Raw genomic sequence first — 12,339 nt, forward strand, 5'->3', positions numbered from 1 at the left:
TCTTTGTTTCGAGATGCAGGAATGTGGCTCTGGCTGGTTGGGTTAGTGGTAGAGCATTTTCCTGGCATGTACAAGTCCCAGGTTTGATTCCCCGTCAGGGAACACAAGAGTATGATCATCTGCTTCTACAATTCTCCCCTTCCCCTTCTCTCCTCCTGCAGCCAAGGCTCAAATGAGCAAGTTTGCCCCCGGGTGCTGAGGATAGCTCCATGGTCTCACCTCAGGTGCTAAAATAGGTTGGTTGCTGAGCAACGGAGTAGTGTTTCCAGATGGGCAGAACATCAGCCCCACATGGGAGTTGTGGGGTGGATCTCGGTTGTGGCACATGTGGGAGTCTGTCTCTCTGCCTCCTTGCCTCTCACTTGATATATATATATATATATATATATATATATATATATATATATATATATATATATATGAAAAGATGCAAGAATGCGTCAAACCATCAAGTCAGTTATTCCTCAAACTGTTCAAAATAGAAATATAAAACTCACTTCATAATCATTTTTCTACTTTGTATTATTTTGTATGTTCTTCAGGTTATATGTGGCTTCTGAAGTAGTATGGTGTAGATAGAGTACATTGGCGGGCTACTGGTAACTTTCCAAATCCATGTTCAGTGACATCAAATTGGCATTTTATTTTATTTTTTAATTTTTTTACAGAGAGAGTGAGTCAGAGAGAGGGATAGACAGGGACAGACAGACAGGAACAGAGAGAGATGAGAAGCATCAATCATTAGTTTTTCATTGCACGTTGCACACCTTAGTTGTTTATTGATTGCTTTCTCATAAGTGCCTTGACCATGGGCCTTCAGCAGACCAAGTAACCCCTTGCTGGAGCCAGCGACCTTGGGTTCAAGCTGGTGGGCTTTTGCTCAAACCAGATGAGCCCGTGCTCAAGTTGGCGACCTCGGGGTCCCAAACCTGGGTCCTCTGCATCCCAGTCTGACGCTCTATCCACTGCGCCACTGCCTGGTCAGGCCAAATTGGCATTTTAAAATTGGCCACAGTGAGCCTATATACACCGGGGAAATTGGCAAGACCACATATCATGGCTTATTTACTGTAGTGTTGAATATTTACACAAGAAATAGACACCACTACCCCTCCCTACCTGGCCCTCTAATAGCTTTACCACTGTAACTTTAAGATTAGCCTTCCTAGCCTGGCCTGTGGTGGCACAGTGGTTAAATCGTCGACCTAGAATGCTGAGGTCACCAGTTCAAAACCCTGGGCTTGCCTGGTAAAGGCACATGAAGGAGTTGCTGCTTCCTGCTCCTCCCCCATTTTCTCTAAAAATTAATAAATAAAAATTTAAAAATTATAATTAAAAAAAAGATTAGTTCTCCTAAGTGTGACCACAGCTCACTCACCTGGGTCCATGTGGAACCCATCTCATTTTAGATGCTTCCATCCTGAACACTTCCCCAGATTTTCAGAACTCTGTGTCCAGCTGCCCACCTCATGCTTCCTTACACTCAGTGATCTCTGAAACACCTTAAACTTTTAACGTGGCCAAAAGAAAGCTCCTGCTGAATATTACTCCTACTACATCCTTATCCATTTTAGATAATGGAGTTTTCATTACAACAGCTGCTAAAACCAAAAATCCTGGGGTCATCCCTGAATCCTGCATGTCACCCCCTCTCCCTCCACTAGAGAAAATCTAGTTGCCTCAATTTGAAATGTACATCCAGAGTACAACCACTTTTTTTTTTTTTTTTTTTAAGTGAGAGGAGGAGAGATAGACTCCTGCATGTGCTGTGACTGGGATCCACCCGGCAACCCCATTTGGGGTCAATGCTAGAATCAACTGACCTATCCTCAACACTTGGAAGAGAGAGAAGAGGGATAAAGGGGAAAGGAAGCATATGTTCTTTTCTCATGTTTGCCATGATTGGGAATTGAATGTGGTACGTCTGCATGCTGGAGCCCCCTGGTCAAGGCTCATATGGGACAGCAATCAATAAATAACTTCAGTTGACACAACAAATAATTGATGCTTCTCATCTCTCACCCTTCCTGTCTCTCTCTCTCTCACTAAAAAAAAAAAAGAAACCACAGGTCTCCTTTATTTCTGGTAAAAACAAGAGCAGGGAGGCAGGAGTCAGGACTGGAATGACAGAGAAGTTGGGTGTCTCTTCTGGAGGTTTGGATCAAAGGAGGAAAGTGGTATTTACAAGGTCTTACAAGACTCCTTCTGGCTGCAGAGTAGAGGGCAGAGACTGTGGGACTGAAGCTACTACCAAGGCAAAGTCGGGGGGGAAAATGCATCAGAATGGTGGCTTAAGAAAGGTGGTTGTAGGCTCTGGCCGGTTTGCTCAGTGAATAGAGGGTTGGCCCAGCATGCAGACGTACCACATTCAATTCCCCCAAAATATAAATATATATATATTTTTTAACCTCCAGGAAAATGCTGAGCTTTAGAGTAAGAAATAATGTCTCCAAAACATTGGCAATTAGCTGCAGAGAGCACTTCATATAAATATGATGACGTTCTCTTTAAAAAGTAGGCAAAGTGTACCTGGTTATGCCATTTCCCCAATGCTCCTTCATGCCTAGCCTAGACTTTTTTTTTTTTTTTTTTTTGTATTTTTCTGAAGCTGGAAACGGGGAGAGACAATCACACGCCCACCAGGGGGCGATGCTCTGCCCCTACGGGACATCGCTCTGTTGAGACCAGAGCCACTCTAGCGCCTGGGGCATAGGCCAAGGAGCCATCCCCAGCGCCCAAGCCATCTTTGCTCCAATGGAGCCTTGGCTGCGGGAGGGGAAGAGAGAGACAGAGAGGAAGGAGAGGGGGAGGGGTGGAGAAGCAGATGGGCGCCTCTCCTGTGTGCCCTGGCCGGAATCGAACCCGGTACTTCTGCAAGCCAGGCCAACGCTCTACCACTGATCCAACCGGCCAGGGCCTAGCCTGGACTTTTTGACAAACCATTCATTATACCCGCCATTTTCTGGCTCTGTGCGAACTACATTACCCAGAATGTTCAGAGCAGAACAGCAGCATCACTACCCAATGAGAACTTAGAAAAGTGCATTTCACATGGTGTTCATCCTCAGGGGGCGGGACTTCCGGCTCCCTCGTGGCGGCCATATTAACTGTTCGTGGTTTTGTTCGTCCTTCAAGGCTCCAGTGTTCTGCGTCAGGATCGAGGTGCCCGGTTAAAAACACGCGGGACTCGTTGTCCCTGCCCCCGAGACGCGCCTGTGAATTTCGTCGGTGACCTGCGCCGGAGCCGAGATAGGTTCCTTGCCCGGGGCTGCCTCCTCGCCCGCTGCTCTCGCCCCACCCGCAGAGTCCGATGGCGGCGGCCGCGCTGAGGCGCCCGGCTGAGGTGAGCGCGGCCCCCGGGCCCTCACAGCCTCACACCTCCGAACCCGGATCCCCGGTGCGGGGGCCGGTCACGTCCTGCAGCCCAGGCCCCGGCGTCCCGGACCGTGAGGCGCTCGTGGGTGACACCCGGTGTGACGGGGCTGGGAGAGGTGACAGACTGAGGGGCACCCGGTAAAGGTCGAATTGAGCCCTGAAATCGCTTCTCTGAGGCGGGCCCCTCTCCACGTGTTCCGCAGCCGCAGGAGCGGTAGAGGAACCACAGGGAAGTGTAGGGTTTCCCAGCCTCTCGCTGGCCCCGACCTCCACCCACGTCGTGTCCGAAATGTGTGTCCTCGGACTCTTAAATGCTTTCCCCCTCAGTTTTGGGGTTTGGAGAGCCTGGAGGAAGACCCCAAGCACAGAGTTCCAAGGCTATGTCAAGGGTGGTATGGAGGTGTTTACTTTTTTTTTTTTTTTTTGTATTTTTCTTAAGTGAGAAGCGTGGAAGCAGAGAGACAGACTCCTGCATGCGCCTGACCGGGATCCACCCGGCATGCCCACCAGGAGGCGATGCTCTGCCCATCTGGGCCGTTGCTCTGTTGCAACCAGAGCCATTCTATCGCCTGAGGCAGAGGCCATAGAGCCATCCTCAGCGCCCAGGCCAACTTTGCTCCAATGGAGCCTTGGCTGCGGGAGGGGAAGAGAGAGACAGAGAGGAAGGAGAGGGGGAGGGGTGGAGAAGCAGATGGGCGCCTCTCCTGTGTGCCCTGGCCGGGTATCAAACCCAGGACTCCTGCACGCCAGGCCGACGCTCTACCACTGAGCCAACCGGCCAGGGCTGGACATTATTTTTTTAAGATGACACATTTTTGTTTTCTGCTGTGGACTGTGAGGGTATAAAACAGAGGACTCGGATAATCCTACGCTTGTTCTTAGCAGCTGTAAGAATGGAAACTCTACCAACTTAGATGAGGAAATTGGTAGTAGGAGTAATATTCATGGGAGATATCGGGGTGTTCTGAGATTTTTTTAGGGCGCACTATGTGGAGGCATGAAGTGAGCAGCTCAACACCCAATTTTGGAAATCTGGGGAACAGTTCAGGATGGAGACATCAGAAATGTTAGGGCTGCTGTGTGGGCCCACGGGAATGAGTGGGTCACCTTTGAGAGGAGCATTTTTCTGATAATGGTGGTAAAGCTGTTAGGGTGCCAGGAAATGGACGGACATTAGGGTCTTAGGACTGGCCCTCTTGCTTGGATACCTAGGTGATGGCATTGAAACACAGATGAGGGAGGTAAGTGGCCATGGCAGGAGAGTGTTTCAGGTATAGGATAGTCTGTCCAGTGGCCAAGGCAGAAGAGTAAACATGAGATGGATGCAGCAGCTTAGGAGTAATTAAGGCAAAATGACACTCTGGCTTGAGTGGGTGCTTATTCACCGCTCTAAACTCCACCAGGGTTTTCTTTTCAGCTTGGAGAATAAGGTCTGGGACCTGCAGATGTGGCCACCGTGAGAATCACTAGGCCTCTCTGGTGGATCCCCAGTGAGGCTTGTCTTTGAATGAGAGACATGGGAAGTTTGTGGCTACTGAGGGGACATCACGTGCAGCACAAGCAGAAGAGAACCATGAGTTTCTGAGCTCTACCTATTGTTCTTTGTGGCTAAGTCTGAGGCAAGGAATGGAGCTGGCGTGGAGGTCTTCAAAGAATGATTTGGGGCCGGCGTTGTTATTGGAGACTATGGCAGGCGTAGGATAGTATTGGATGCTGTTGCCCAGTTGTGGTATGAGGCCTGAAATTAAGGCCTTGCCATGTGGTAGAAGCTGGAGAGGGACTCCAGTGACCCAAATGCAAGGTCTCCTACCTGCTCTCCTGCCATTAATAAGGTCTCCAGTTCAAATAACCTCATCAGAGGGACTCGGTAGTTTCTGCTTCTCACTCTGTATGGGTTTCTGTTCTCTACCAGCCTATAGTTATTCAAAGAAGGCAATCACACCCTTTTGCAGGATCGAGGCGGTATCCCACTCTTTCATTTTATAAAGCTTGCATGGTACAGCTACTGCTTGTTCACTCCTTTTCAGAGTACAGCCCCCAGGTGTGGCCCAGTGTGGTGTGTAGTGTCCTCTGTATAGGGTTAGGTGCCGTGTGTTTGGCCATCCTCATGACCCTAAGATGGGAATCCCGCCCTCACCAGTGAGGTGAAGAGGAGGTGTGGTTAAAGTAAAAGGAACACGGGAAGCCAGGGAGATGCCTCTGTTGTGGAATAGTGAGATGGTGATTTCCAGAGGCATGTGGCACTAGGTTCCAGTCTCAAACACTGTTTGTAGTTGGAGAGGGGATATGCCTGATGCCTCCAGGGCCCTGGTATCGAGATTTAATGTGACATTAGCCACACCAATGGGATAGCCTGGCGTGAGCCCTCTATTCCAGCTCCACAGCTGGGATACCTGCTTATCCACTTGCCTTCTCTTGCTGATGGCTGGATCCTTTCATCAGCGAGCCCACGAGGAGACAACAGCGGCAATGGCACCAGGGCTTGATTGTCCTTTGAGATGGGGAGATTGGGAAGAGGACAGGCGTATGGTAGATGCGGGGAGGAAGGGATTGTGGGTTCACAGCAGAGGAGCGTTTTGTGGTTTCATCTGTCCCCATCATGCCAGGGCAGGGTGACCTTTGAGGATGTGGCCGTGTACTTCTCCTTGGAGGAATGGGAGCTCCTTGATGAGGCTCAGAGACGTCTGTACCACGATGTGATGCTGGAGAACTTGGCACTTATAACCTCCTTGGGTAAGGTTTTCAAACTCACCCCTGTGCTGTGAGCTAGTAGTTCCACCCTTCCCTCTTCCCCTAGGGGGAGGTCTGTTCTCCCACCAGAGCCAAGAATTCTGCTTTCTTTCCCATTTCCCTTGGTAGGGGCTGAGGTGTGTGCCCTGCCCTCCCCTTCCTGGAGCAGCTAATTCCTGCTTCCCTGCAGAGTTGCAGGGAAAGAATCGTGGTCAGCAGTCTTCCAGTGAACATAATGGAGACCACAGTACTTGCCTTCTACATCATGGGATGACGTCCAGATCCAAGGCACCTGTGTGCCCGCCCAGGTTCAGGTCTTCTAGCTGGCATTTCCTCAGGCCTGCCTGAGCCAAGAATTACCATCCCTGACATGGTTATTCATTACACGGACCACGGGCTGTTCTTGTAAGACCCTCATCTGATGTTTTCTGTGTAGTATTTCGTTTTCTGTTGGCTGTCATGTGCTGTGTTTGCTCTGGGCTAGTGCTGGCTACTCATTGGTGCCGTTGGTCCTTTAGTACTGGTATAAGGTGCCATGCATTTGCTCATTGATGGAGTTGTTGGATTGGGTTGCAGAGCAGTGACTCACAGGATGTGCAGGAGTCTAGGCTGAGCAAAATGGCTCAGAGGGAGCGTGGCCCTGAGGAGTGGTACCTGGAGGAGAACATGATGTCAGTGCTGTGTTCAGATCATACTAGACACTTATTCTCTTGGACTAGTATTTTGATGCCCATGCCAGTAGCTACATTTCATTTCTGTCTTCCCTTTATTTTGTGATTTTTTATTGGTTGATTTGAGAGAGAGAAAAACATCGATTTGTTATTCTATTTATTTATACATTCATTGGTTGATTCTTATATGTGCCCTGACCAGGGATCAAACCTGCAACCTTGATGTATCAGGACGATGCTCTAACCAGCTGAACTACCTGGCCAGGATCTCCTCTCTTGACCCTTTGCTGATTTGTCAAGTGTGTCACTTGTCACTTCTACTCTTGCTTCCAGCCTGGAGTTAACCTTACATCTCTCCATTCTGTGTCTAACTCATTTTTCTCACCAGTCCATATGTAGCGCCTTCTGCATTGGCCCCTGTGCATTGTGTCCCGAGGTGTGTGCATATTCTTAAACAGTTCTTGGATACCTGCTGCCCTGTTATAGTTGTGTTTTCTTGGTTCTTGATACATCCTTTTACACAGCATTCAGGTGTCACCAATGGAGAAGTTTTTTTGGAAAGTTATTATTTGAGAAATGAATCGTATACCCTGTCTCCCCTCTCTGGGTCACACTGCATGGTCGTGCCCTTTGCCTCACAAGGCCTCTCCCTGTTCTATGTTCTCTATATCCCAGTATTGCTAATCCCTCAGCTTGAACTAACTCCCTGGACCAGGACACACTGCCGCGGATTTGTTCCTGGGTTTGTTAGATGTGTGTGGACTTCCCCCTCCTACCAAAGGCAACGTCCACTTCACTTCATCACCACTTCTTGCTTTCAGGTTGTTGGCATGGAGCCCAGAATGAAGAGGCACTTTCTGAGCACAGCAATTCTTTACCAGGATTGTCGCAGGTCAGGATTCCCAAGGCAGATGTGTCTCCTCAGAAGGCCCATCCTTGTGAGATCTGTGGTGTGGACTTGAGAGAGATTATGCACTTGACTGAGCACCAGGGAAGACGTCATGGACAGAAACTGGACAAGACGGGGGCATGTGAGAAACAGTTGCATGTCAGTACAGAAGCTCAGCATCGAAACCAGCACGTAGGAGGGACGTGCTTCCGAAGCAACAGGGGAAGAGACTTGTTTGCAAAGGACTGCAAATTCTGCATGTCAGGGAAGCCCTTCTCCTGTGGGGAAGTTGTGAGGGACTTCCTGACCAGCTTAAGATTTTTTCAGCACCAGGCCTCACACACTAAGAAGTCAAACTGGAAAACAGAGTGTGGGGCCACCTCTCACAGGGGAAAAACCCTCTACAACTCTGGAGAATACACAAAAGCCTTTGATCGCAAATGCACACTTACTCCGCCACAGAGAGTCCTCACTAGAGAAAGATGCTATGTGTGCAGCGAATGTGGAAAATCTTACAGCAAAAGCTATAGCCTCAATGACCATTGGAGAGTCCATACTGGAGAAAAGCCTTACAAATGTGGGGAATGTGGGAAGTCCTTTAGGCAAAGCTCTAGCCTTATTCAACACCGGAGAGTTCATACTGGGGCAAGGCCTCATGAATGTGACTTATGCGGAAAATTATTTAGCAACAAGTCTAACCTTATTAAACATCAAAGAATTCACACTGGAGAGAGGCCTTATGAGTGTAGTGAATGTGGGAAGTCCTTTAGCGAAAGCTCTGCGCTTCTTCAGCACCGGAGTGTTCACACTGGAGAAAGGCCTTACGAGTGCAATGAATGTGGGAAGTTCTTTACCTACCACTCAAGTCTCATAAAACACCAGAGAGTTCATTCTGGATCAAGGCCCTATGCATGCAGCGAATGTGAAAAATCCTTTACTCAAAACTCCAGCCTCATTGAACACCGCAGAGTTCATAGTGGAGAAAGGCCATATAAGTGCAACGAATGTGGAAAATCTTTTAGTCAAAGCTCTGCACTTCTTCAGCATCGGAGAGTTCACACTGGAGAAAGGCCTTATGAGTGCAATGAATGTGGGAAATTTTTCACTTACAGCTCCAGTCTCTTAAAACACCAGAGAGTTCACACTGGATCAAGGCCTTATGAGTGCAGTGAATGTGGGAAATCCTTTACTCAAAACTCAAGTCTCATCAAACACAGGAGAATTCACACTGGAGAAAGGCCTTATGAATGTAGCGAATGTGGGAAATCTTTTGGCCATAGCTCAAGCCTCATTAAACACCGAAGAGTTCACACTGGATAAAGGCTTTATGAGTGTTGGAATGTGGGAAATTATTTACCTTCAGCTCCAGGCTTCTAAAACACCATTATCACATTGGATGAAGGTCTTTATGAGTGTGTCAAATGTGGGAAATCATTTACCAAAGTCTAGCCTCATTCATTACAGCTAGGGAATTCACAGTAGAGAAAGGTTTTATAAGTGCAGTGAGTGGGACTTCCACCAAAAGACTTACCTTATTGGATACCACAGATTCAAATGGGAGAACTGTCTTAACTGGACATGTATACACTGTTTTTTTTGTTCAGTGCACCAACACTGGAGGAGATCTTTCTGAAGGGACCATTTTCCTATATTGAGCCTCAATACATCTGAATACCCACATAAATGCTAGGTATGTGGGACGTGCATTGCACTTTTTAACCTGTCTAGAGCCATAGTTGGATTTATGTCTCTGGAAGTTGTGTAGCAGAAGCCATTTCAACTCTACCTCCTGGCTGGAGCCCACAATGGGCAACATTTATTCATGCCAAAATGTTCAGGGAAGTAAACCCTTGTATTCTGTCATTTGCAGGATGACTCATGAGCAGCCTGAGCACTTAACTTTTAACTATTTTTTCTACTCTGATGTGTTAGGACACGGCCTTTTCCAGTTTTGGCCTAAAGGACTCTGTTGGATATTTGAGAGGATAGCCTACATTTTTTCAGGGATATTGTTCGTCTCACGTGACTTCTGTGATGGTATTTTCCAGCCTCCATGTCACCAACCCAGGAAATGTGCCTACCATTGCTCTTGTTTGTATGACAATAAAGGTCTTATTGTTCAAGCCACCCTTAATCTTGGGGGTTCTAGTCACTATTTGGGGTGCTCTGAAGTTAACTGGGTTTGCTAGCAAGAAGGGGTGAACAGCTTTTGTTGGGATCCCAAAGTTTGTGTGCCTCAGAGGGTATAATAGTATGATGGCAAAATATATCCCTTCAGTTTTGGCCTAGTTTGCATCACTGTTCAAAGCCTTGAAGGAGAGACTGCAGAGCTTTCTGGTCCTCATTTGAAACTTGGATGCCAAAACTTTTTGTATTTTAGAGGAAGGGGAGAAAGAGAGACCCATTGATTTGTTGTTCCACTTATGCATTCATTGGTGGATTCTTCTATGTGCTCTAAGCAGGGATTGAACACACAGCGTTGGTGTATTGGGATAGTGCTCTAACCAGCTGAGTTACCTAGCCAGGACTGGGTGCCAGGACTTTTGTAGGTTCAGAGTTCAACCTGAGGAAAGGGTCTTTGTGACAACCTTCAGTGCTTCTGAGAGCAACATTGAGTTCTTTTGTACACAAGTTGTGCTCAGCACGGGTCGGGAACATCATCCCTACAGGTCATGCAGTGGTTTATGTCCTGAATTCTGTAGGGTGACATCACAGGTTTTAAGATTATAAGGACCAGGAGGCCCTGGCCGGTTGGCTCAGTGATAGAGCATTGGCCTGGCATGTGGAAGTCCTGGGTTTGATTCCCATCCAGGGCACACAGGAGAAGTGCCCATCTGCTTCTCCACCCTTCCCCCTCTCTATCTCTCTCTTTTCCTCTCCTGCAGCCAAGGCTCCATTGGAGCAGAGTTGGCCCAGGTGCTGAGGATGGCTCCATGGCCTTCGTCTCAGGCACTAGAATGGCTCCGATTGCAACAGAGGAACATCCCAGATGGGCAGAGTATCGCCCCCTGAGGGCATGCCAGGTGAATCCCGGTCAGGCACATGCAGGAATCTGTCTTTCCCCACTTCTCACTTCAGAAAAATACCAAAAAAAGAAGAAAAGATGAAATCTTACCATTTGCGAAAATATAGATGGACCTAGAGGGTATTGCGCTAAGTGTAATAAGTCAGCTAGGGAAAGACAAATACCATAGGATTTCAGTCATATATATGATGAATCGAGCAAACAAAACAGAAACACTCATACATACAGGAAACTGGTGGTTGCCATATGGAAGCTGTTGGGTCGTGGGTGAAAAAGGGGAAGAGTTTAAGAACATAGTGTCAGTTACAAAATACGGGGATGTAAAGTGACTACACAGCATAGGGGATATAGTCAATAATGTAGTAACTATTATGCCAGGTAGGCAGTTTTAGACTTATTGGGGAGATCCCTTCCTAAGTTAAATTAAAAAAAATATATATATATATTTTGGATTTTTTTAAATTAATTAATTTTTTACAGAGACAGAGAGTGAGTCAGAGAGAGGGATAGACGGGGACAGACAGACAGGAACGGAGAGAGATGAGAAGCATCAACCATTAGTTTTTCATTGCGCGTTGCAACACCTTAGTTGTTCATTGATTGCTTTCTCATATGTGCCTTGACCGTGGGCCTTCAGCAGACCAAGTAACCCCTTGCTGGAGCCAGTGACCTTGGGTTCAAGCTGGTGGGATTTTGCTCAAACCAGATGAGCCCGCGCTCAAGCTGGCGACCTCAGGGTCTCGAATCTGGGTCCTCTGCATCCCAGTCCGACGCTCCATCCACAGCACCACCACCTGGTCAGGCATCCCCTTCCTAAGTTATATAAATGTCTACTATGCTGTACACCTGAAGTCCATATAATACTGAATGTCAACTGTAATTGAAATAAAAATGTTTAAAAATGCACTTGGTAGTCACTTGCATGGGAAGGAGGACAGGAATAATGTAGTGCCCTGCAGAAGGTGGCAGACTTAAACCACATTGAGGGGAAAAAATCTTTCCCGGTCAGCCAAGTGTCACCTAGAAACATGGGTATCATGAGTAATGAACACAAAGATCCTGAGAGTTGGGAAACAATGCCACAAAAACAGAGGTGTTCACCAGTCCCTGGGCTGGAGTCACACTTAGGGCTACAACGACCCGGGATGCTGAGGGTCCCAGTTTGAAATCCCAATGTTGCTGTTTGAGTTCCGGTTTGCCAGCTTGAGCACAGGGTCACTGGCTTGAGCACGGGGTCACTGGCTTGAGCGTGGGATCATAGACATGACTCTGTGGTCGCTGGCTTGAGCAGGGGTTCACAGGCTTGAGCCCTCCAGTCAAGGCATGTATGAGAAGCGATCAATGAACTGAAGTGAAGCAACTACAGGTTGATGCTTCTCGTCTCTCCTTCCTCTTTCCCTTCCTCTCTCTTAAAAAATACTACTACTATTTTTAATAGTAAAGCAGAAGAACAAATACATCTAACAGTTATAAGTAGAGGAAGTCACCAGTGGGTTAGGAAAAGTATATAAATATTAAAGACTTTTTCTGAATCTCTCACATTCAGGTCTTCAGTTTGGAAGACTTGATAATTTAAAGTATCCTCCTCAGAATAAAAAGAGAATGAAACCATTAGGAAGATTGTGTAGAGTTGGTGGTATAACTATACA

The 12,339-nt window shown here is 47.4% G+C and overlaps 1 protein-coding gene across 1 annotated transcript; it reads left to right on the forward strand.

Moving 5' to 3' along the window:
- Positions 1–3,094: 3,094 nt before the first annotated feature.
- LOC136399474 (zinc finger protein 154-like) lies at positions 3,095–11,921 on the forward strand. The gene is made up of 3 exons (XM_066374668.1): positions 3,095–3,343; positions 5,982–6,108; positions 7,598–11,921. The coding sequence occupies exons 1-3, from the start codon at positions 3,311–3,313 to the stop codon at positions 8,983–8,985; spliced, it is 1,548 nt and encodes a 515-aa protein (XP_066230765.1). The 5' UTR covers positions 3,095–3,310; the 3' UTR covers positions 8,986–11,921.
- The last annotated feature ends 418 nt before the right edge of the window (positions 11,922–12,339 follow it).

This window comes from Saccopteryx leptura, chromosome 3 (genome assembly GCF_036850995.1).
Source record: "Saccopteryx leptura isolate mSacLep1 chromosome 3, mSacLep1_pri_phased_curated, whole genome shotgun sequence".
NCBI classification, from domain to species: domain Eukaryota; kingdom Metazoa; phylum Chordata; class Mammalia; order Chiroptera; family Emballonuridae; genus Saccopteryx; species Saccopteryx leptura.

Bases quoted from the DNA above. Each gene is read 5' to 3' on its own strand.
- LOC136399474 (XM_066374668.1), top strand. From the start codon at position 3,311: ATGGCGGCGGCCGCGCTGAGGCGCCCGGCTGAG. The intron at 3,344-5,981 runs GTGAGCGCGGCC...CCATCATGCCAG, and splicing joins CGCTGAGGCGCCCGGCTGAG to GGCAGGGTGACCTTTGAGGA. The intron at 6,109-7,597 runs GTAAGGTTTTCA...TCTTGCTTTCAG, and splicing joins GGCACTTATAACCTCCTTGG to GTTGTTGGCATGGAGCCCAG.